This window comes from Sinocyclocheilus grahami, unplaced genomic scaffold, assembly GCF_001515645.1.
Source record: "Sinocyclocheilus grahami isolate Dianchi unplaced genomic scaffold, SAMN03320097.WGS_v1.1 scaffold98.1, whole genome shotgun sequence".
Classification (NCBI taxonomy): domain Eukaryota; kingdom Metazoa; phylum Chordata; class Actinopteri; order Cypriniformes; family Cyprinidae; genus Sinocyclocheilus; species Sinocyclocheilus grahami.
In genome coordinates, this window is record NW_015505277.1 from 4,049,147 (window position 1) to 4,072,546 (window position 23,400).

At 37.3% G+C, this 23,400-nt stretch overlaps 3 protein-coding genes across 3 annotated transcripts; 2 read left to right on the forward strand and 1 right to left on the reverse strand.

Moving 5' to 3' along the window:
- Positions 1–12,751: 12,751 nt before the first annotated feature.
- fam32a (family with sequence similarity 32 member A) lies at positions 12,752–13,790 on the reverse strand. The gene is made up of 4 exons (XM_016276078.1): positions 13,647–13,790; positions 13,327–13,465; positions 13,059–13,112; positions 12,752–12,948 (listed from the first exon to the last, which is right to left on the reverse strand). The coding sequence occupies exons 1-4, from the start codon at positions 13,712–13,714 to the stop codon at positions 12,880–12,882; spliced, it is 330 nt and encodes a 109-aa protein (XP_016131564.1). The 5' UTR covers positions 13,715–13,790; the 3' UTR covers positions 12,752–12,879.
- A 189-nt stretch (positions 13,791–13,979) lies between these two features.
- On the forward strand, positions 13,980–16,634 carry mrpl54 (mitochondrial ribosomal protein L54). Its single transcript, XM_016276077.1, has 3 exons — positions 13,980–14,191; positions 14,438–14,594; positions 16,220–16,634. Exons 1-3 carry the CDS (start codon positions 14,071–14,073, stop codon positions 16,350–16,352), a joined length of 411 nt encoding a protein of 136 aa, XP_016131563.1. The 5' UTR covers positions 13,980–14,070; the 3' UTR covers positions 16,353–16,634.
- Positions 16,635–16,877: 243 nt separating this feature from the next.
- On the forward strand, positions 16,878–23,376 carry malt2 (MALT paracaspase 2). The gene is made up of 17 exons (XM_016276079.1): positions 16,878–17,220; positions 18,118–18,269; positions 18,364–18,530; positions 18,679–18,809; positions 18,888–19,038; positions 19,117–19,298; positions 19,384–19,480; positions 19,574–19,618; positions 19,703–19,744; positions 19,837–20,040; positions 20,172–20,349; positions 20,438–20,512; positions 20,588–20,715; positions 20,897–21,046; positions 21,158–21,315; positions 21,501–21,638; positions 22,889–23,376. The coding sequence occupies exons 2-17, from the start codon at positions 18,133–18,135 to the stop codon at positions 23,318–23,320; spliced, it is 2,415 nt and encodes an 804-aa protein (XP_016131565.1). The 5' UTR covers positions 16,878–17,220; positions 18,118–18,132; the 3' UTR covers positions 23,321–23,376.
- Positions 23,377–23,400: the final 24 nt, after the last annotated feature.

The following is a 23,400-nucleotide window of genomic DNA, read 5'->3' on the forward strand; positions in this document are numbered from 1 at the left end:
CTTTGTTGTGTAAGTCAGACTTATGATTATACTGAAGAAGTAAGCAATTGCTCAAAACACTCAGCAAGAACATCCTTAGCATAACAATTTCTTAGCAGCCACCTAGCAATCACCCAGAGCACCCCAGCAAAACTTGAACACACTTAGCATAGCCACATGCTGCAAACCACTCAAAATGTTCTAGAAACCACCTAGCAATCACTTGGAACATGCTAGCAATACTCTAGCAAATATCAAGAACACCGGTAGCCCAGTATTGTGCTAAAAACATTCAAAACTTCTTATCAACCATCAATGACTCAAAACACTTTAACAACACTCTAGCAAACATCCTTTGCATTGCACCATACTAAAAACTCAGAATCAGAACATATCAACATTGTGATGGATTATTTCTTCTGAAAATGAAAAAGACATTTTTAAAATATAAATTTTATATATTTTATTTGTAGAAACTGTGCATAATAGCCTACTTTTGGAAGTTAGGGTTATATTCTATATTGTGTGTGTGATATTTATAGGGATGCAAAGAGTATGCGTTTCAATTAGCATGTCATTTCAATCTTTTGACAGAAGTTAAACATATGTATGCCTTCCGTCTGATGTGCTATACCATTGGTGTATATATAAGCTATTTTGGGCTAACTTTATGTGGCATATGTTATATTTAACTTTTCTTTCATTGAAAAAAACCCTATCCCCCTCATTCACTCATCTCGGGCCCTTTCTTGTCTCGAGCGTACCCTCTTATTTAAAGGGAATAATCTGTAAATTGCATGCTGGTTTAGAATTAATCATAACAACTCAAAGTAAATAGGTCACAATGAGTGCTTCTTTCTTTCTTTACCACCCCCCTCACCTCCTCCTTTGAGTTAAATGGAAAGCACATGTGTCTCCAGGGTTTATTTTTACTCGCCTTTAAAGCAGTCAGAGGGCCTTGAAACCACTTCATGACTTTAAAGGAGAGTGGTCGTTACGCAGAGGGCACGAAATTACGGGACAGAGCGCACATGTCACCCTGGTGGTTTTCTTGCGTTCCACTGAGGAAATTATTAAAGGCGGCAGATGGGGACGTGGAGCCAGTGACGGCGCTACACCGGGGCTAGGGGAGCTATAGCCCCGTCAGAATTTTTGATAGCCCCGGTTTAGCCCCGTTTCTTTATGAAGTAACTCTGACATCATCAATATAATTAATTTTCTTAGCACCCCCACATATTGGTCTAGCCCCCTTTTAGCACCCATAGAGAAAAAATTCTGGCGCCGTGCCTGCGTGGAGCTGCAAAAAGCATGAGGGATGTACACGTGGTTAGCATTAGCATTAGCATTAGCGACATCCTAATGCACACATGGACTGTGACCTTTTATTTGAGCCAATATCTGTGAACTGCAGTCGCAAAGAGCACAGCTAGAAATCTTTATGGCTACTTAGGAATAGGCCATAAAGACTGTCCCATTAAAATATTTGCAGATTAGCTTCGCTAAACATTCCTAGCATGCAATGACTTTCAGCTATTTGTGTGTTAAGTGTGTTCTTATTGTTTGTTAGTGTATTCTTGGTAGTTGCTAGAGTGTTTTAGCATGTTGTTATGCTAAGGGTGTTCTTGGTGTTTGCTAGAGGTTTGTGAGTGATTTCTAAGCAACTGCTATTGGATTCTGAGTAGTTTTTAGCATGTTTCTCTAGGGGCTTTCACACTGAAAGAACAGTTTCATTCTTATAGCCTAACTATTGATGAAAGTACCTGCTTTTTTGTGTGTTCACACCTCAGGAACTGGGAATAATTTTTGTTATAGGAACGTCTTTTGGGGGCACTAAATTAGCTCCTACTTCAGAGTAGGGTCCAGCACAATAGGAACTACCAGTGATATATGTGTACGTTGATTGGCCGAACGCAGGTTTTTCTTGGTTTTTGATAGTATGTTTTGGGTGATCTACTAGAATATTCCGTATGGTTTTTACCATGTTGCTATGGGTGTATTTGATGTTTTCTAGAGCGTTGCTACAGTGTTCTGGCTGATTGCTATATTTGCTTCAAGCTGATGCTATAACTAGTTGACTTAATAATACCAGTAGCAACATTGCATTTTGAATTGTTGACACATTGTCTGACAGATTCAGATCAAATCAAGCTTGCGTAGCTAGAAGCATTCATCCTCACATATCTGCATACAGTGTGTTTCAGGCCACAAATGCATTCTGAAGTTATAAAATAACCTTACTTTATAATTGTATCTTCTTTATTGCTTCTCTTGAAGTGTTTTCTCTTCACAGCTGCATCTGTTGCAGTCATCTGAGGTGAAACGGTCAATGACAAACATACCTTGAATTGACTGTGAGAATGTGTCATTAGTGCCATGACACATTGAATGCAGTTTATGATCACAGAGCCATCATCTCACTGTCATGATAACAGTAAGTGAATGTGCATCAGTCTAAAGCCCAAGGGCACAGCAAGCTTGGGACATGCAGAGCTATTTCCCAGCAAAGGGCTCCAGGCTAAAGTCCTAATTCAGACTGAATTCTGAGCAAAGTCTTTAACATTTTCCTTTACAATACCTTGTAGAGTCACGTACATCTGTCATGGATTAAATATTAAAATAGGATCTGTTTAAAATCTTTTCGCCAACGCTACACTCCATAAACTAAAGCCTCTCTGCCTATTACTTATATATGTTTGTGGCTGACATGCAATGGTCCCACATCAGTCAATACCACTGTGCTGTTCTTGCTGAGGAATGACTGCTTCCTTGCGTCACAAAACCAGGTGTGCTCACACGCAAGGATTTCCCTAAAAAAAAACACAAAAAAACAGGGTTGCTAGGCAACTGTGTCAGAGAATAACAAACAGCAGGACTCCTAAGCATACAACACACCCATAGAAAGCCAAAAGGCACTCGATGTCCCATGCAGCTCAATACGTAAGTAATTGTATCATGTCAAAAGCAAACACAGGGCCATGAGAAATACCAGCACTTTAGTAATTGGGATTTTATTACATTTTTTTTGGTTTCTAAAACAGATTAATGTTTTCTGCAAGGCTGGGTTACATCAACTAGCCAAAATTATATATGCTAACAAAAACAATGAAAGCTGATAACTTCAAAAGTTGTTGAAAAAGGAACTACATTTTTATGGCGAAGTTACCCATGCAATTCTTTTGTAAACATCCAATGTAGCATCTAGCTCAAGGCCACGTGGGACGCAAACATGCTACAGTATAGCATCATAAATGTTATGCTTAGCTTATAAGCTAAGTGTGCTGCAGTAAACTACAATGCAATATAAATTTAGAAACAAGCAAACTACTTTAGCCTCTTTAGCTCATTGTTTCAAGCTAATTTCTTTTGTTTTGGACTACACTAGGAAAGTCGTAATTTAGGCTTGAGTGTTTAGTGTTTTCAGTCATTTCATTCACATAAACATTTTTCTTGGGGTCTAATGTGCCTTTTCTTGAAAGGCGAATCTTGCCGCCAGCTGCTTGTCACCAACCTGAATTGGAAGGAGATTTCAAGTAGTGTGTGGGGAAGAGTGACCTCTACAGTTTTGGTTATGGAATGTTATTCCAAAGGCTTCATTTGCAGTTTTTCTTCACAGATATTGGACATTAAGTGTGCAAACCTTTTAATGCTAAGACTTTACTACTAAAAATGAAGCAAGATAAAATGCTATTGTCTTATGTGTGGGCAACCTGGAGTTGGGAAACTAAACGTGTCTCACCATAATCCCCTCATTACTCTGAAGTATCAGACAAGGCGTTTACTGAAAGCTCTTCATCTTGTCTCCCTTGTGAAGAAACATGGCTATCTGTGCTACAGCTGCATTGACCACAAGCACCTCACATACCGAAGTGAGCTGCTGAGATTAGATAACCACACAATACTTGGGGGAAACGTCTGCTTGACAAAGTTCTACTCAAACAATCATAATGCCAGTATCAGACGGGCAAACACTGGGTCAAAGGAACGGTTCCCAAAATTTTAGCTTTCAATATTGGATATTTAATTGCATAATTATTTCGCCTGTTTTTACATTTAGATTGGCTCTAATGCCAATGAATATTCATATTTCATGCTGTATATAATGATGTTGTGATGCACAAATTCACTTGTATTATGTAAAACTAGCATTTAAAATTATTTTAGTTGTTAGTTTTTATTATTTTTAATTTATTTAGATTTTACAATGAATGAATAAATAAATAAATCAAATCTAAGTAGGTTTTATCAATTTTAATGTCTCTTTTTTTGTTGTTGTTGCTTGTTTCTCCTCAACTTTTTGGTGCTTTGCAGATACCTTTGCATATAATGTTTTTAATTTCTGAGATTTTTAATGTCTTTGTCGTCACAACACTCACATTTAAAGCAAAATTAATATTCATTTTTCTGACTGTGTTATAATGTAGTGATGCATAAATGCACTTACATTCCTTTTACAATGAATGAAATAAAATATGAATAATTTTTCATAAATCGTAATGTTTCAATTGATTGGTTATCAGCCATAGCATTTCTTTGGCATTTTTCCTCTACTTTTAGGCGCTTTGCAGTTTTTATTTGCAGATTTGAGTTGTTAGTGTTTTATTTATATTCATTTAGATTTTGTAATTAATAAATGCATTTTAATGCATTTTATTGTTGCAATTCATTGGTTATTGGTCATAACATGCTTTTTGGCATTTTTCTCTCCTTTTTGGTGCTTCACAACTGTTGTACGGAAAATATCCATGTGCTATAGCTATAAATAGCTTTAAATTTCCTTTATTTCTTTTTTCACAGAAATCATAACAAAATATTGTTTTGGAATGACATGAAGGTGAGCAAATCAGAAAATGATAATTTTTCAGTATACTGTTTCTTCAATACAGAGTGCTGAAACTAAACTCTTCAAACTGGTCATAAATTATATTATATTATAGTAGAAGGACATGCAGTTTGTTAGCAATACCATGTGTAGAAGATGAACCAGGTGAATTCACACAGAAACTTGCTCATTTTGACCCCTTTGTGTCTGGACAGTAGCACTCCCCCATTCATTGTGTCCTGTCCTTATTTTGTGTCCAGAGAAGAGCCTGGCAGACAGTAGCTTGAAGCCACTTCCTCAACCACATTCCAGCACTGCTAAATACGCCACTTCAGAGCGCAAGAGGTGACATCAACTGAATGCGGGCTGCTGACCTCAGCTCCTGAAATAGCCCTCCATGGTTAGCTGGAAGGAAAGGCACTTGTAGGTCATTTTCCCCCAATTCATCCTTACATATTTCAGCTTGGATTCTTTCTGACTAAAGCAAACCCATTTACTGTTGCACGGCTAAGGATGTGCGAACCGATTCGCCCATACAGAAAATATTTTTATTGGGGAAAAAATATGTGCGTTATGGATAATCCACAGATTATCTTGCTTATGATTTCTTTGTTATGTATTAGATCTTGGCTAGGCCACGGCTGGCTGGCTGGCTAATGCTTTTGGACACAATGTAAATTGCAGTGGAAGGATAGATTGGGGAGAATCAGAACATTATTTTGGATCCAAAACATATGTAAATAAGAAATTAGCGTGTACAGCACCTCCTCAGAGCCCAGAGCAACAATCAATCTCTCTGCAATCAAGCCAAAATGAAACAAGGCCCAGATGGAACTGAGCACAGGCTATTCATCATGTAGTTAAAATCCAAACATGTCATTAACAGAGACAATAGCTGGAAGTGTCAAAAACAAGCCAACTGCTCTACCTTTAAATACACTTAAATGCAACATCTTGTGGTGTTAACTAGTTAATATGAATTTTGAATAGCTTTGGTCATATGGAAGTCAGCTGATTGTCTGCCAAGCTGGTCAGGCTCAGCAAGTTTGATGATTGTAAAGGGATTTTAGGCCCTTTTTATTATTGTTTGTTTACTTATTTTTAGGCCAACCAGCTCAACACCAGCTAGCGTTACTAAGACCATCGAACCACCTTTGTCTACCTTAAGTCATCATTAGCAGGATAACCTTTGGGATTAATTTAAGATAACATAAACTCATTGGAAATACGTTCCTCTACCTACAATTTAGCAAAACACGAAAAACATACCTATACATACAATTTGCTTCAGTGTCCATCTGAAATGAACACTAGGGCCAGCAAAAGACCGAAAACTTTTATTCCTTTTCACATAAATTATGAAATTCTAAATTACTAAAGATTATTTCCACGTGGTTCCTTGCACAATAATATGTTATGACCTCAAAACACTTTTCATAGTGCATGATTTGTGAAATAATACAGTTAAATCACAACCAGCTCCATATGTATGGCTTTTCTAGCATAGTAAACTTGCTCAATAGCTCACCTGGTACAGCATTGTTCGAGTCACAATAAAACAGCAAAGTCTTGTAGAAGCTATAAAATGGTATGGTTTTTTAGAAGCACATTTGAAGCTCACTAGCAGGCTAATTAGTCTGGTAGATACAGCATCCACATTTTCTTAGCATAAACTTACCTGGCTAACCATGAAACCACGTCTGGAGATTTTTTAACATATGCAGGGCTCTTATTTTGTATCATCTTGCAATCATACTTGAAGACATATTAGCAAGATCTGCTGGTAAGAGCTGGGAGGGAACAGCTGTATTGAGTTTCAGGCTTTACTTTCGAGCCAAGTCGTTAGCCTTATCTGCATTGGGATCTGGAGACCAGTGGTGGAGGTGAACCTGATGTCCGGCCCAGGCTTAAACAATGGGCCACGTGCGCATGTTTGCCATTGGATTTGTCACAGCAAGAACAAACCAGCTGTTGGAGGAGAGCATGTGGGAAGGTTATAATAGATCAAGTGTGCAGCGTTTGCTGTGTAACAATAACAATGAAAGTTTGCCATTAGGTTTTAATAGCGTTGTAGCGTGGAGGATTATGTGTTGACAGTTAGCCATTCCCTTATAGGCTTAAGGATATCTGGCTCTCGTTTGCTTATAAAATATGTGTGTTTGAGAACAATTAAAGGCATACGTGGAGACTAATGCTATGGAGATTTTAGTAACAACTTCATTTTATACTTATAAATTCATCATGTTCGGAGAATTACATCAGTTATTGGGTACATTTCGAATAGATCATTTTAAACTAGGCATTTTTCCTCGTGTGTGTCTAGACAATGGGTCTAAATTGCTGTTTCCTCTTTCCCAAAGGATCCTCTAAAATGACTGTCTGCTGAGCCATCAAACAATCCGTCTTCCTGGAGGGGTTGCGAGACTGGATGGTTTAGCGTTCAGGGGGTTTGTAGCCGTAATTGGTAGTTAGAGTTTAGGAGCCTCAAGTAGATGATGGAGGAAGGTTTGTAATTTGGCCTGTACAAAGCTTTTATGAGGAAAATGAGGGATGGGTCAGAAAATGCACATGCAGATGATGATATTTTGTGTTTGCATTATTACAAGCCTTTTGTAATGTTTTGGGTGCTATAGATTTGGCGTAAATGCAAGGCATCCAAGCTGTAAGGTTACAATTAAAGCAATAGTTCACCTAAAAATTTGTCGTTATTTACTCACCTTCATGTCACTCCAAACTTTCTTCTGTGTTCTTTTCAGAATGCTGTTAAGCTCCAAAAATGGCAAGAAAGAAACAGCATAAACATAGTCCATATGATTTGTGCGCTATATATTTCAAATCTTCTGAAGTTGCGCAGTTGTGTGAGGAACAGACAGTAATTTAAGTCATTATTCACTGATGAATGCTAATCAGTGAGTTGAATTCAGATTTGTGAAAAATAAGTCCAATTTGTGAATGAATCATTTCAATTTGTGAATGAATCATTCAGTCAGATTTGTGAACGGGATCAAGAGTTCATTATACAGAATCTGTTCAAAAGTACAATTTGTTTATATATCTGGTTCTTGACTCACTAAATCAATGATTCGTTTGCATTGGTTAGTTAACAGTGAATAAACAATGACTGAATTTGAATATTTAGATTACCTTTTCTTTTAACAACTTTAACAAGAATCACTCCGGAAAACCTGAAAAAATAGGCCTATTAGATTTTGTATGTTCTTCAAGGGATCGTACAACTTCAGACAACTTAAAAAATAAAGTGCACAAGTCATATATTATTTTTAATACTTATATATTAGTTTGTTTTTATAATAATAGATTTATTTACTGATGTGGATCCTGCTCTGAAGCCCTTCTGTTTTTCATTGAGGCTCGTATTACAGCACTTTCATTATGTCTGTGGGTTGGAGCTCTGTGTTTAGCCCATGTGGCCCGTACATGCAGCTCACTCATGATTACAGACCATCTTGGGTGATGAGTTTTGTGGGCTCATCGGGGGTAAAGTTTGATCCTTGAATTGCAATAGTGGGACGGTACAAGTGCCCCCTTCAACCCCAAAAGGACATGCTAAAAAAAAAAGTCAGCAGTACTTAATGTATAACAGCATTTTATTGATTTTTACAGCAGTTGTGAAGGTAACAAACAGCTTGGGTTGTAAAAATTGAAGCACATGCACTTCTCTCTACTTTTAAACTGTAATCTTGTTAAAAAAAATTTGAAAAATGTTTCGGTGCTAAAAATGAAAACTGACAGCTTCGTGACATTGTGACATTCTAGACAGTTATAATTTAGACAGTTGCATAATTTAGTAATAACTGAAATAATTGCATCCCTCCCAAGCTGCCATCAGCTCTTTGATGTATTTAACTGAAAATTAAAATTCCACAGACTGTACTAGACGAAAGCTAACCTGTGTATTAAATCTTAAAGATAAGACGAGCACAATATAAGACAAAGAGTTACATCAGCATAGCAGTTGAACCTTGTGAAGTTAGATGTTAGATAACATCAATACATTCTCATCAGAACCATATGTGACATCATTGCAGTGTCACAGACCCAAAGAATCCACGGCAACGGTAATTTAGGACTAGCATCTAATTAAGGTGCAGCGTCTGGGGTTTTGTGGATATCGGCTCAGGGGAGGTTTAGTGCACGGAAAACCTCAAATAAACAACAGTAAAATAAAGCAACACAAATTATGCAATTGATATATTTAAATATTACAGCAGTAATTTATAACTAGATTGTAATTAAAGTGTAGTGTCTGAGGTTTTGTAAATATCGACTCAAGGGGAAATGTAGTAAAAAAATCTTACAAATAAATAAATTAAATTAAATTAAATAATAATAATATAAGAACTTTATTTTTCTATTGTGCCTTTAAAAAGGCTTCTCAAAGTGCTTTACAATAAAAATGCATGTAAAATTAAAGCAAAATATATAATAAATCAAACAAAAGAGCACAGGAGGATTAAAATAAGAACCAGCAATAATGATCACAATCAACAAACAATAAGCTAGCTTTAAAAAAAAAAAACCTTGCCTCAACACACCTGACTGGAAGTTTCTATGCCTAGTAAGAGCTTGATTAGCTGGTTCAGGTGTGTTTAATAAGGGTTGGAGCTAAACTCTGCAGGACACCGGCCCTCCAGGACCGAGTTTGGACAGCCCTGGTCTAGACCAGGAGTAGGCAAGTTCGGTCCTAGAGAGCCGCAGTCCTGCAGAGTTCAGCTCCAACCCTGAAAACAACTCACCTGCCTATAGCCTTAGTAATCCTGAAGACATTGAATAGCTTGTTCAGGTGTGTTTGATTAGGGTTGGAGCTGAACTCTGCAGGACTGCGGCTCTCTAGGACTTGCCTACCCCTGGTCTAGACTAATGAATATCTCAATTAGAAGGGAAAGAAAAGTAGGAAAGACACTACTGAAACGCTAAACACGTGATTGCATTAAAAAAAACACTGGGCTTTAGTTCAGTTACAACTAATCCAACAGCGCCTCCTGCAGGTAGACTGTGTTGCAACATGATTTTTGGGGCCATACATCATCTGTTTTTCTGCCATTATACTTTGATTGTACATCATTATTATATTATATTATATATAAAAAGTTACTGAGGATCACCACTAAAGGATAATCATTATAAAGGATGTCCCGTTGTTTTAAAACGGAACTACTATACGAAAACAAAAACGCTATGTATACTAATAGTTAATCAGCAGTAGTTTTCAAATCTATAAATTAACATGATGATGTTTCTTTAAAAAACAGTAGGGCACACGACCAGGCTGGTAGTCTGTTCAATGCTGATTTAATGGTGATTCTGTGAACATGACATTATAATCATACACTTACACGATACTTTAGACCTACTTGTTTTCCAGTACAGATGTTGCACACTGGTTATGTACGTTTTGACTAACATTTCCTTCCATCAAAGAGCAGATGGCAGGGATTCACAAGCCTGCTACTTCCTGATGGATGTGTAGGTGCCGTTGATGAAGGTCTGGCGTATTTCATGGTTATTGCACATTCTAGATTTCGCCAGTGAACCGGACATCAGCCATGAAAGTTTTGCTCATAATGTCAATGGTGCAAGAATGGTTTACATCCTGTTGGTTATAATGAAAAGATTCACCTGCATGCAAAACTCTAAAGCCCTGTAGAATTTTCATTTTTGACCAACAATGTCACAAATGATATCTTGTCTGAACAAACAATTGCGCATTTTTCACTGCAGTGTTGGGTGTGTGCATTACAAAGTAATTAATTACTGCAATTTAATTAGTTTTCTCTTGAAAAAGTAAGGGATTACTCTTAATTTGTTTGTAATTCAATTACAATTACTTCTGATGTAATTGCATTAAATACTGTATAGACTATATATCAAGTCTATATAAAACAGTTAGGGATGTAACGATTAACCGCGAGCCAGTCGAAAATCGACTCAAATACGCGACGATTCAAATCGGTATAGATCACTGATCTATAATAAGAGTCATTATATATTGATCAGTGGTTGAGATGCCAAACAGATCGCGATACAATTGGAGTAGGAGTTTATATGAATGTATCTCTGAGGGGAACTGACTATATTTAGAAAAGTTTACTGGTATTTTCTTTTCATCTTGCTAATAATGTGTTTTTTGAACATTAAAGCATGTCAACATATTCGGTTACACCAAATACACAAAATAATGATCTTTAAAAAAAGCATCATATGACCCCTTTAAAGTAGTTCATAAGCGCAGGCTGCTTTGTTTACAGCGGTAACCCAGGAAACACTGTATCATTGCTGTTCAAAAGCGCCACCTGCTGTCAGAGAGTGAATCTGCGTCTCATTCAGCTCATCTGCTGTTTCGTTCAGATATGTTTATGTAGTATAGTTTCACAAAACTAAAGTCAGACCATTCTGTTTTCGCTTCAAATTTCGAAATTATACAGTCTAATTTAGATTAAAAACTACTCATGCTGCATGTATGCTGCATCTTTGTTTGGATCATGATTAAATCCAGTGGTTGCCTGCCTCTAATTTTAAATGGCAAGAGCACAGGCAAAGCCTTAGTTTTTTCATATCAAGAGATTTCTTTTATTTGTGTAACTTGCTTGATTTGGGAGTTTGTTTAGAAATTTCAGTTTAGTTTGGTTATATTTCAATTTCACAAAGAAGCGGGCAGCAATAGCCTAATAAAACAACACCTTTTCATTTACTACTGGATAATGTCTTCAATCTAATTTTGTAAAAAAAAAAAATCGTGAGTTGAGTGAATCGTTACATCCCTAAAAAGTGGATTTAACATCAAAATGTAACTAATGTTAAAATGCCAATGCAGCCTCCCTTTAAATACTTTAGTCAGTTCAAGAATAATTTATGCAATTTCATATTTATTTGAAAAGAAAAAAAAAATCAAATAGCTGTTTCATGTCTGTTCTTGTATTGTTCAACTGGTCGAGGATGTTATGGGATTTAGAAATTAATTAGTTAAGTAAATAACGATAATTTTTATGGAGTAAATGCTACAGTAATCTAATTAGGCCTACACTGCTGAAGATGTAATTAGGAGCTAGTAATTAATTACTTTTTTAGAGTACCTTACACAACACTGATCCACGGTTGCTGATTTGTGAGCTCCTAGCATGCATTGCAGCATGAATAAATGATGCGTTTATTTTGTGCTGTTTGCTGACTTTATCCACAGAAGAAAGTCAGTCATACAGGTTTGCAGCGGCATGAGGGTGAGTAAATGACTTACAAGACATGATTTTACTTTGGCTAAAGATCTCAAATGGACAAAACTAGACTTAACCAGATCATTGCATTAACCTGCTTATCAAGATTCAGTTCACCGTCAAAGACAAGACTCACATTCTTTTACACTTGATTTGACATAGGGGGCAAAATAATTAAAAGTTACCATATAGGTGGTTTTTGGGCTTCCTCTGTTCCGAACATTACGATCTCAAGTTTGGTTCTCTCATTCTAATTTAAAAAATGAAAAGACATCCATGACTTGATGGTCAGCAAGACAGGCAAAGAGAGAATCTAAACAATTCTTGAACTGTTTTAGGGGCAAATAAATCTGAGTGTCATCCGCATAACAGTGAAAAGACACATTACATCCCCTAAGGATTGAGTCCAGAGGAAGCATATGAAACAAGTTACTCTTAAACCACCAGCACCTTGTGCTGTTACAGTTATATATTTCAAAACGTGTTTTGGGGCCACTATAACCATTCAGAAATATTAAAGACTAAATGCAACAAATAAAACACTTAAGACTGTTTATTTGGTGGTCAAGCCTTACAATAAACAAAACCCCAATCAAAATCTTAAATAGTTTAACCAAAAACTACAAAATATAATGACTGCTATAGGCAAACGTTTGGACCTTAATAAGGAATAAGTTTAAAAATTAAAATCGCAATATACAGTGAATAATTTTAATACATCCCAATTGGAAAATGAAAACGGAGCAAAATCACTCTGGACTTTGTTGCAGAGTAAGCAAGGAGCATGTATGGTAACATTATGGCAGCTGATTTTGCTCTGAATGCACCCAGTTGAAAATCCATAGATATTTATTTCGTCCAGCTGACTTTGGGAATGTCGTAATGCTCTGTCAGTGTGTCCAGGTGTCTGTTGAAATCCTATAACACACAACAAAGATGTTATTCACACACACACACACACACACACACACACACAAAACACACGCTACCTAAAATATGAATATCAACATTAGTAGTGACAGACTTACCTCAACTCTTCTCTTGTGTGTTTTGGAGGCCTTCTTTAAAATTCTTTCCATTTGCTATTAAAAAGTTACAAAGAGAGAATATTATTTTACAACCCAATAGCAAGTCAAACCGCGATTTCAGTCAGTAAAAAAGACTTAAATTAGAAATTACGTAATTTCATTACTCAGCATTCGAAATAATCACAGAAAGTCAATTAATTACGTAATGATCTTGTCTTATATGTCAACTGAATAACAGAATAAATATATAGATATATATGATACATACCCTTTTCTCTTGTAATTTGTCGAACGCAATCTGTGCTGGTGTCCTTTTATCAACATAAACTTTCTTCGTTCCTTCTTCGTTTTGACTGGTCAAAACCTGCTCCTCTAAACGCTTCCTTTCCTGGTCCTTCTTCTTTTTCCTATGAGAAAAAAAAGCAAAAAGTGAATTATAATCAATCACTTTGTTGTATTATATAACTCGCACAACAACACTGAGCTAGCATAACAGCTAACGGCTGCCGTGAAGGCAATGCCAACATTTCCCACAACACAGATGCAAATATATATCTAGGTAAGCATTAAGATAAAACAAATACATACTTCTTACTTGCTACAGAGACTCCTTTGAGTTTTAAAGAGCCTTTTTGAACCGAGTTGTACTCCGACATTTTCTCTGTATCAACCAGCTTTCGTCTAAACAGATGTTGGTTATTAATTAGCCTCGGCTTTACTGCCCTCTAGAGGACATGAGTGACCGGTTTAGCTCAATGATGTGGTTTTACTTTTATTTCTTTTATATTTGGCACCTTCTTGGTTCAGATTGTGTAACACTGTATGTTTACAAATGATTATTGTGCTGCTTGATATAGAGCGCTATTGGAAACAGTGACGTTTGAGCCAACAGGACATTTTGGATCTAGACTGTGTGCGTAAAGTGCGCATGCGTGTTGCAGTTTCACCCGGACGGACTTCTTACGTACTGTACTGTTCAGAGACAGCATGGTGGAAGATCTGATGAGGCACAATGGCACATAGTGTACTTCATTGCTTTAAGAGGATAAACTTGCCTGTTCTTAATGCTTATAACGATCTTTTTGTTAACACTCTACGGATTCAGTCCCGTAGTTATGCTAGTAAGAAACCAGGTAAGGTGTGTTTTGTACGCATTTTTTATTTGTATCCATACAATGTCAACATTACCCTGCAACTTCTGACCTTGTAGGTCCAATTTTCAAAACCTTAAGAATTCATTTGTCTAATGTTATATTATGCTGTTATTTTTGTTTTTATTTATATTGTTTTATATTCATGTTTCATATGACATTTTTACATTATAAAATATTTAAATAGCTATTTTTATGAAATATTATTCTTGTTTTTTTTGTTTTTAGTAACCAAAGGCAAAGGTAAAGGAATGGTAAAGGAAGTTTTTAAGGGTCCAGAAGTCTGTAAGGATCCAGTGAGACTTTGCACACATGCAATCGGGGTCAACATCTTCAAACAAGGCGAGGATCCTCTTATTAAACCCAAGGAGGAATATCCAGAATGGTATGATGGTGTATTTTACTTTGTGCTTTTATAATGCTTTTATTTATGAAAGGTTCCACCACAGAATTAAAAAAAAAAAAAAAAAAGATAATTGCAATTTTTGTATCTCACAATTCAGATTTTTTTTTATATCTCACAATTCCAAATTCTAAACTTGTAATTGCGAGTTTTAAGTTTTAAATAATTCTGAATTTACATCTTTCAATTGTGACTTTTTGTCTCTGAATTTTATTTACGTCTTGCAATTTTGTATTCTTTTCTCAGAATCCTGAGTTTATGAATCCGTGTATCATTCGATCATTCGTTTTTTGATTTAATATTGAAAGTAGAAAAATTAGAAAACGGCTCCTTTTTCGTTTTTTCATTTTTTTTCCAAAAAACGAGATGGGTGGAAAAATGAATAAACAGCTTGAATATTTGATTTCTACATGTGGGCGGGAATTAAACGCCCCTTTCTGCTGATTGGTCAGCCGAAGATCAAACCGTGCCATCATCAGTTCTTCTGCAGCAGAATAATAGTCCTCCAGTGCTGCAGTTGTATGGATTCTTAACGCATTTATTGCAACTACATTTAATCTTTTTTTCATCAAACAAACAGTCAAATGAATAGCTCGACACAACTCGTACCGGGGCATTGTCTAGACAGGGTTTTCTTCTGTGTAGATATAAATTCTATTCTTTGCATCAGCTGAGCATCTTTCTGGTGCAAGCCGCAAACATGAACCACAGGGAATACTCGTCTTTTAAAAGGCTTAATTTAGATTATTTTACATTAAATGCATCATATAAGTCACTTTGGAATAAATCACAGTAGGCCTATGTATCATGATAAAAAAAAAAACGACTTTACAGTCTGGAAATACTTTAGGCTATAGCAATATTAAGGCTATATTATTTCTTGGACCCCCGATCACTTTAAGACCCACTGGTCTACACAGAAGAAAGACCTGTCTAGACTCTGCCTCGGTACGAGTTGTGTCGAGCTATTTATTAGTCTGTTTGATGAGAAAAATATGAAATTGATAAAATGGGTTATTAATCCGTACAACTGCAGCAGTGGAGGACTATTATTCTGCTGCGTGATACTGCAGAAGAACTGATGACGGCACGGTTTGATCTTCGGCTGACCAATCAGCAGAAAGGGGTGTTTAATTTCCGCCCACATGTAGAAATCGAATATTCAAGCTGTTTATTCATTTTTCTACCCATGAACGAAAAACGTAAATTTAAGCTGAATTCTCGTTTTTCGTTTTTTGGGGGAAAAAATGAAAAAGGAGCCATTTTCTCATTTTTCTACTTTCAATATTAAATCAAAAAACGCATGATCGAATGATACACGGATTTTTATGTCTCACAATTCTGCTTTTTTGTTTCCTCCACCGAATAAAAAATTAAAAAAGGTAATTGTGAATTTTTATGTTGCAATTGTAAGTGTACATTTTACAATTCAGACTTTTATTCTCTCAATTGCGAGGGGGAAAAAAACTGAATTGTGAGATAAAAATTCTCAAATGCGTTTTTAAAAAAATTTTTATTATCCAGTGGCGAAAACAATATTTCAAATTTGCTGCATATCAAGCTAGAAAAATACCATGCTTGTATCTCAAGTTGTCCCATACCTTCAGGTTGTTTCAGTTGGACCTCGGTCCACCCAAAAACCTCAACGAACTTGAACCAGACAGTCGGGAATACTGGAAGCTTTTAAGGAAGGAGCATATTTGGAGACATAATAAACTGCATAAAGGCAAAAAGATGTAGAGGCTTTGGACAGAATTATGCATCTTTGAGAGCAAGGCCTGGGTGAACCTTTGCCTTCCCAGCATTCACAGCGCACATTACCTGAGGCGCAGCTTGAGATATGTTTCTCTGCTGAGTGGACTTCAGATTTGGAGACGTTTATCTTCTTTTCCAGTGTAACGAAACAAATCAGTGCTATGTCAGAGGATCGAGTGGTTGTATTTTTGTTGTCATTCTTTGTATTATTAACGTCACTGTGTTATTTTTCTCACTTCTGTCTCATGAAAAAAATTAAATTCTAATGCGGAATGTCAAAGTGTATTTTCTTCCTTGCGTGCTCTTTCTCATAGTCATGAAAAGTTGGAAATGTCAAAGTGAAATTGTTTGTTATAAGTCTAATTGTCCACAAAATTGTGGAAATCTTTAATCATGCAGAATTAATTGAACTGTCTGTCTGTCTGTATATTTGTCCAAGTTATGTGAGGTTAGGGGTTTCATCTCTTCTTCAACAGGAGGGACTCAGGAGTCGACATGATGATGGCTTGCTGCTATAGGTCGAGAGAAGGTGAAAGTAAAAAGCTCGTGCTGCGCGTGGTAGGAGTGCATGCAAATACATGTTAGAAAGAGGAACTACTGACTGAAAAAGACAACTGCTGCGGATGTTTACCATACTGATTAACCGAGTCTGATAAGCATTAGTCGCAGTAACTGATTCAAAGTGAGTTAAACGGATATTTAGTGTCCGATTGACCGATTATTGGTAAATCAGAGTGCGTACAGTGAGATCTTTTTTTTAAATAATAATATTTGTGCTGCGGTCGCTTGACAACTTGCGTTTTACGAAGCCGGGATAAACTCACTTCCTGGAGTCTAAATTACCGTATAACAGGTAAGTGTACTTTTGTCAGGTTAAGTTGAATTAAATAACAGCTTTTCATTTGAATTATATTAGTATACTGATCTGTGATCTAAATGCAATCATCTATCGATCTTTTCTGATGATGGTGGCAATGATGTGCCCGAGAACTAAATGTTTTAATTTGATTAGTTAAACTTACTTTTCCCAAAGCATTGACAAATGTGTCGTATATATTAAAATATAGAGTGCATTCGGTTCCGCATTTTCATGTTACTTACTATAGGCTATGTTGGGTTCTTCTTTTAATACAGGAACAGTCAGCGTTAATATAAAACTCGTAATAAGATTTTTTGTGTGTTTATGTAGTGTTTTTAATATATATATATATATATATATATATATATAAAAGAAAATAATAGTAATATATGTTTGTAACAATAGCAAATAAGGATGTTTTATATTATTAAAAAGAGAAGTCTTTCACACTACATTAAAACACGTGTTCATGTGTACAGAAATTTAAGTTTCATATTCAAGTTGATTAAAAAAATGTTTTTTTTGACAAACGTCAGTAGCATTGACTACAAAATTTGGATTTAATATAAAAAAAAATACCAATATGGTGTAAGGTTTTTTTTTTATGGTTTTGATATTTGTTATGTGATATTGGTTAAGAGGCTAGACAGAGTAATAACATTTGTTAGGAAATTCATGCACTGTCTGGGACATAGTTCCGTAAATGTTTGGTTTGGGAAGTTCACTGATAGTTTCTTTTGAAAAATCACAGAAATAGAAACCGCTGGTACCTAGAAATTACATTAATGCACCAACATTTTGTTGAACAACTGAAAACTAAATCTTACATCTTGAAAAAACATTCCTGTCTGACGAAAAATTTAAATAAACCTCTTGTCATTTATTTCTCAGATCATTTACCAAGTTATGGAGGACAAGAATTTGGGTGTAGAAACCCTGAGCGAGGCAGCGCTAAACAGACTTGGTTACATGCTAGACAATCTAGAGTGTGGTTGGAAACAGCTGGCAAAGGCAGTGGCCGAACAGCCACAGTTCTGCTATAGGTAGGTCATATATAGACTCAATTGTGTGAAATAACGAACTGATACTGTGCATGGTAGTGACCGATTCTCAATTACAGAATCTACTTTTTTGTAGTGAGAAAGAGTTGACTGACTGCTCACTCAAAGTGCTAAGTCCACATGGCAGTCCTGGCCGATACCTGCTTGCCCTCCTTGCAGATAGAGGGTGTACCTTGGCTTTCCTGCTTCAGTGCCTGAAGAAAATCGAGCACAGAGAGGCTGTTGGATTTCTCACTACACATGGTAGCTAAATATATATATATGAAATGATTATGATCTAATCTAGAACAGTTCCTCCATCCTCACTGTGGTGTTTCTTTGTGGTTAGAGTTTTGGTTTGGTAACCCAGGCCGAAAAGGGTGAGTCAGGTGTTATTTGTTTTTTTGGGTAGTGATGGAGCAGATTGACATCACACTCCAGCCACAGAGTCAGCGGGTACCAGAGGGAAGTCCCGTGGTTCTGAGCTGCAGAGCAGTAGGACCTGTGGACCTTACCTACCAGTGGTTCAAGGGCAAAGATGAGGTCTGTTGCACTAAATTTGTAACTGAACCTACTGATTTGAAACATTACCCTAAGTCTGGTTCTTTATGTTCTCGGTAGGTGCCAGGAGGCAATGGCCCAGAGCTGGTGCTGAATCCTGTTAGTCCGGCTCAACATGGCCCCTACATCTGCCGTGTAAGTTCTGGGGACAAGTACGTCTTCTCCAACTGGGCCCATGTACGTCTAGTGAGGTCTGGAGGCGCAAGTGCAGGCATGTGAAGATTTCACTTTAAGCTGAGTCTGAAATGAATCACATTTCCTTCATCACTGATAAATATGTCAATTGTAGGTTCCAGCTACTTCCCTTCATCAGCTAGTGGGTTGTATGTAACTCAGCAACCTAGGCCTCAAGTGTTGATGGAGGGAGACACTCTCTATCTCGAATGTACTGCTCAGGCCAACCCGCCTCCCCAGTTCCAATGGTATCTTAACAAACAGCCAATGCCAAACTGTACTAGAAGCATCTTAAAGGTACTCATCAAAGTCTCACAGTTGAATGTGTAGAGTAATTCACTTGAATTTACTTACTTGGGCATCTATATGTGCTTGTCCTCAGATTCCATGCATAACCACAGCAGACAGAGGTACATATACTTGCAAGGTTTACAACCTCTATCATGAAGCGTGGAGTGATCAGGTCCAAGTAAACATAGGTAGGACGCCAAGACAAAATTATTTATAATTATCCCCTTAAATATAAATGAAATAAATAGATTTTCTTTATAGCATGGCCTGTTTTCACTCAGGTCCTGGTTCCTTTTCTGATGCCTCATGGGAAGCGCCTAAAGTAGGTAAGCACAATCTGTTTAATTGTATGAATTTAACACATCTACTGATGCTTTCTTGTCACTCACATGCACCATTATGTTTTACAGGTGCTCCTTATGCAGGTCCAAGACAAATGGGTGATTGTTGCGGTAAGTGATAAGCAGAAGTGTGGTGGTTACTCTTGGCATTTATTGTATTCGGAGGATCTGCTATGTCAATCTTGTCACTTCAAAAATTATAGCCACTGATAAGGTAGCACTGCTTATTGGGAACATGAACTACCTGCATCACCGGCAGCTGAGAGCTCCCATGGCAGATGTGCATGAGTTGACAAACCATCTACGCCAGTTAGACTTTAAAGTCGTCTCTCTGCTGGACCTCAACTGGCAGGAGATGCATAGTGCTGTTACTGAGTTCTTGCTGCTGTTGGATCGAGGGGTTTATGGTTAGTTCCTTGTTGCATCATTTGGATTTCTGCAACTATAAAATGTTAGGCCAGTTTCTAAGTTCTACACATCCTGATTGTTTGTTTATTAAAAACATTTGGATCATTTCATCCATGTCCACCATTTCAAGGGCTGTTGTACTTTGCTGGTCATGGTTATGAAAACTATGGGAACAGTTTCATGGTACCCATCGATGCTCCAGCCTCTTATACCTTCAAGCACTGCCTCTGGGTGCAGGATGTGTTACAGCGCATGCAAGAGCGCCAGACGGGACTTAATGTCTTTCTATTGGACATGTGTCGGAAACGGTGCAGTTTGATTCATAAGTGTATCAGTTCTGAATTATTGTGCATAAAATTTTACTTGAAACTGACTTCAGTTGTGTTGTTCATTCAGAAACCCAAATGACGAAAGCATCCCACAACCTGGCCCCTTGAGAGTGACAGCAAACATAGTGTTTGGCTATGCAACGTAAGTCTAATGCAATGACAATCATTTTATTGACATCTAGAAATTGTGATTACAATCTTCACTTTCTGGATTCAGGTGTGTTGATGCCGAAGCATTTGAAGTAAATAAAGACGATCTCTCTAATGGAATCTTCATGAGCTTCCTTAAGAAAAGACTGATGGAGCCAGAGAAGGTCACGGTCATACTTGACAAAGTAGCTGAAGGTTTGGGATTAATGTTCAAATCATTGTTGGTATTGACATTTTGTTTGAACTACTTTTCAAACAAAATTTTTTACAAAATGTGCAATTACTTTGAATCCACATCTATGTCATAGGCTCTTAAAAAAAAAAAGATGACAGCAAGTGTGACCGCATAGTTTTACAGAGTCAGTGTCCATTGCAGACATGGGAAGGTGTGAAATCACTCGTGGTCGGCAGGCTCTAGAGCTGCGCAGTAATCTCTCGGAGCGTCGTGCCCTGACAGACAGCATTCAGGCTCCAGCATGCCAAGTCACAGCGTCAACGCGAAACTTACAGTGGGCCATCGCTCATGGTTCGACCTTTTCATAATAAAACCCCTTTAGTTTATATCCTTATGCAAAGCACTTTGGCTGTAGATAAAATTATGATATACATAATGGCGATTTTGTGTGAATTGTTCCAGTTCTCCCAGAGAGCTCCTGTCTTCAGTTCGAATGTGGTGTCAGGGTACAGCTAGGATTTGCTGCAGAGTTCTCCAATATCATGATCATCTACTCTCGGATATTGGAGACTCCTAAAGACATTTTGTCCTGCTTTGCTCAGCTCTCTGATTTTACAGAGGTAAACTGACTTTCTTGATATGCAAAGAATGTATTGAATTAGTCCTGAGAAAATATAACAAAGATTAATTGCTTTCCTATGAATTAAATACATTGCCTTTTCATGGCCTGCTTTAACTTGGTGTATCTTCTGTTGATTGTTAATGAATTTTTCTGTAGTCAGTTTTGACAATGATATAATTTCAGGGTCCTGAAATAGACCTGAAGCACAGCAATCAGGAGAGTCTTCGCGAGGCTGGCAGCTTACTACTGTCCATGGATGATCTACTGCCTCTGGAACAGCCTCAGCTCTTCACTCGTATTAGTGCCCTGCAAAGGCTCAAGGTACAGTATGTGCACAGTATAATACAGGAGTTGGTCAAAATGAGGGAACACCTGGAATTAATCTTCTTTATTAAAGGTAGGGTAGGTGATTTCGGAAAGGCTAGCAATAACAAGCTAGCTCTGAAAGCAAGATCCCACCCTCCCTGCATAATCACTCTGCAAAGCCACTGTTCCTCCAAAACACATGAACGCGCTCAGGCAGTCTAGAGGCTAACCAGTGACAAAATGAGAGACAGTGTTGGTGGAGAGTTGAATGCAATGCTGTCAGATTACCTCATGTCTCATTTGCCGGTGAGAAAACATTACAGTACAAAGCGTATAATATTACACTAATAATGCCTTCCATTCTTGCTCGGTCTGCAATAGCGTAACGGAACACGCTGATGACGTATCATGTCCACGTGAACAGGTTGCACAGAGGTATCTAAATACAAACATTGACAGGCAAATGAGACAGCCTATCATAATCTTCGGATCTTGATAGGCTCAAGTGGAATGTCATCTATCAGCCACTTATTTCAGAGAAGTTGAAGGGAATCTGCTTCTCATTATTCTCTCCAAACTGTTCACAGTGGTTTTGGTAATATTCAAGTCAGGTGATTTTCAGGTGATTTTTCTGGCCAGGGCAGATGTTGAAGTTTTAAGATCAGGTTTAAGATCACACCATCATTTTCACATTTTAGTATTGGTGATTAAAATTTTAGCAGGTGCAGCACTTTCAAGGATGTTGGCTTTGTGAAGCTCTCTGTGGTAAGTTTTTGTGGAATCTAGGTATTTATGGTGACTTGAGGTTTGCTGTCATTTTGCAGCAGTAGTTCTGTGTTGTTTGGACACAATCCTTCATAGTGTTTGACGGCCCATATTATCCACTTTTCGGTTTTCGCCTGCTATTCTTCTTTGCTGATAACGTCTTGCCATGCTTTGTGTACGTAGTCACAATTGTAAAGACTGTTGTTCCTAAAACATTGAACAAATTGGGCTGTTAAGGTTACGGATGTTCCTGCTAAACGGGCTTCAATGACTTGTCCTTTTTGGAAGTCTGACAAATCACTTCACTGAGCACTTGTACTAAACACTGAAAAGATAAATAAAAGATAATCAACGTTTGTTTTTTCACTGTAGCCTACACAAATTTGATTAACCCCTATAATGGGTGTTCACAATATTTTGTCCAATCCCTGTATATTTAATGTATTACGTATAAAGCATATATATTATAAGGCATATCTTACTTGCTTTTCCCCTCACAGAAAGAGCTCTCGTTTACTGTTTGTATACACTACAAGTACACTAATCTGGATGAAGAGGTCTTGGAAGAGCAAAGAGTCAGTGTTGGCAAACCATTAGTGTCAAAACTCAACCTCCACGAGCCACGACTCTCTCACACCTCCTCCTCTGACCGACAAATCTCCAGTATAATGGAGTCTTCATCCTTCAGTGAAAGCTTCAGAGCTAACCTGCCCAACTTAAACCCTTCCTCCATCGGATCTGCATCTACATCCTGGTCCTACTATCAAGGACCCATGGAATCACCCACATTTTCTAGCTTAAAGAATGAACCAGAGGAAACCATATGTCCTGAGTTCATTGAAGCTGAAGAACCTCCCGCCATCAAGAGTTTGCCTAGCGCCTCTTCTCAGGAGCTCCCATTTAAATTTAGCAACTTACCAAATTCCATTTAGCAGGAAAGTGTTCAAAGCTGTGCATCTTGGATGCTACAGTGTATGTTACAGTGTGATTTTTGTTGTATTTCACCCTGACT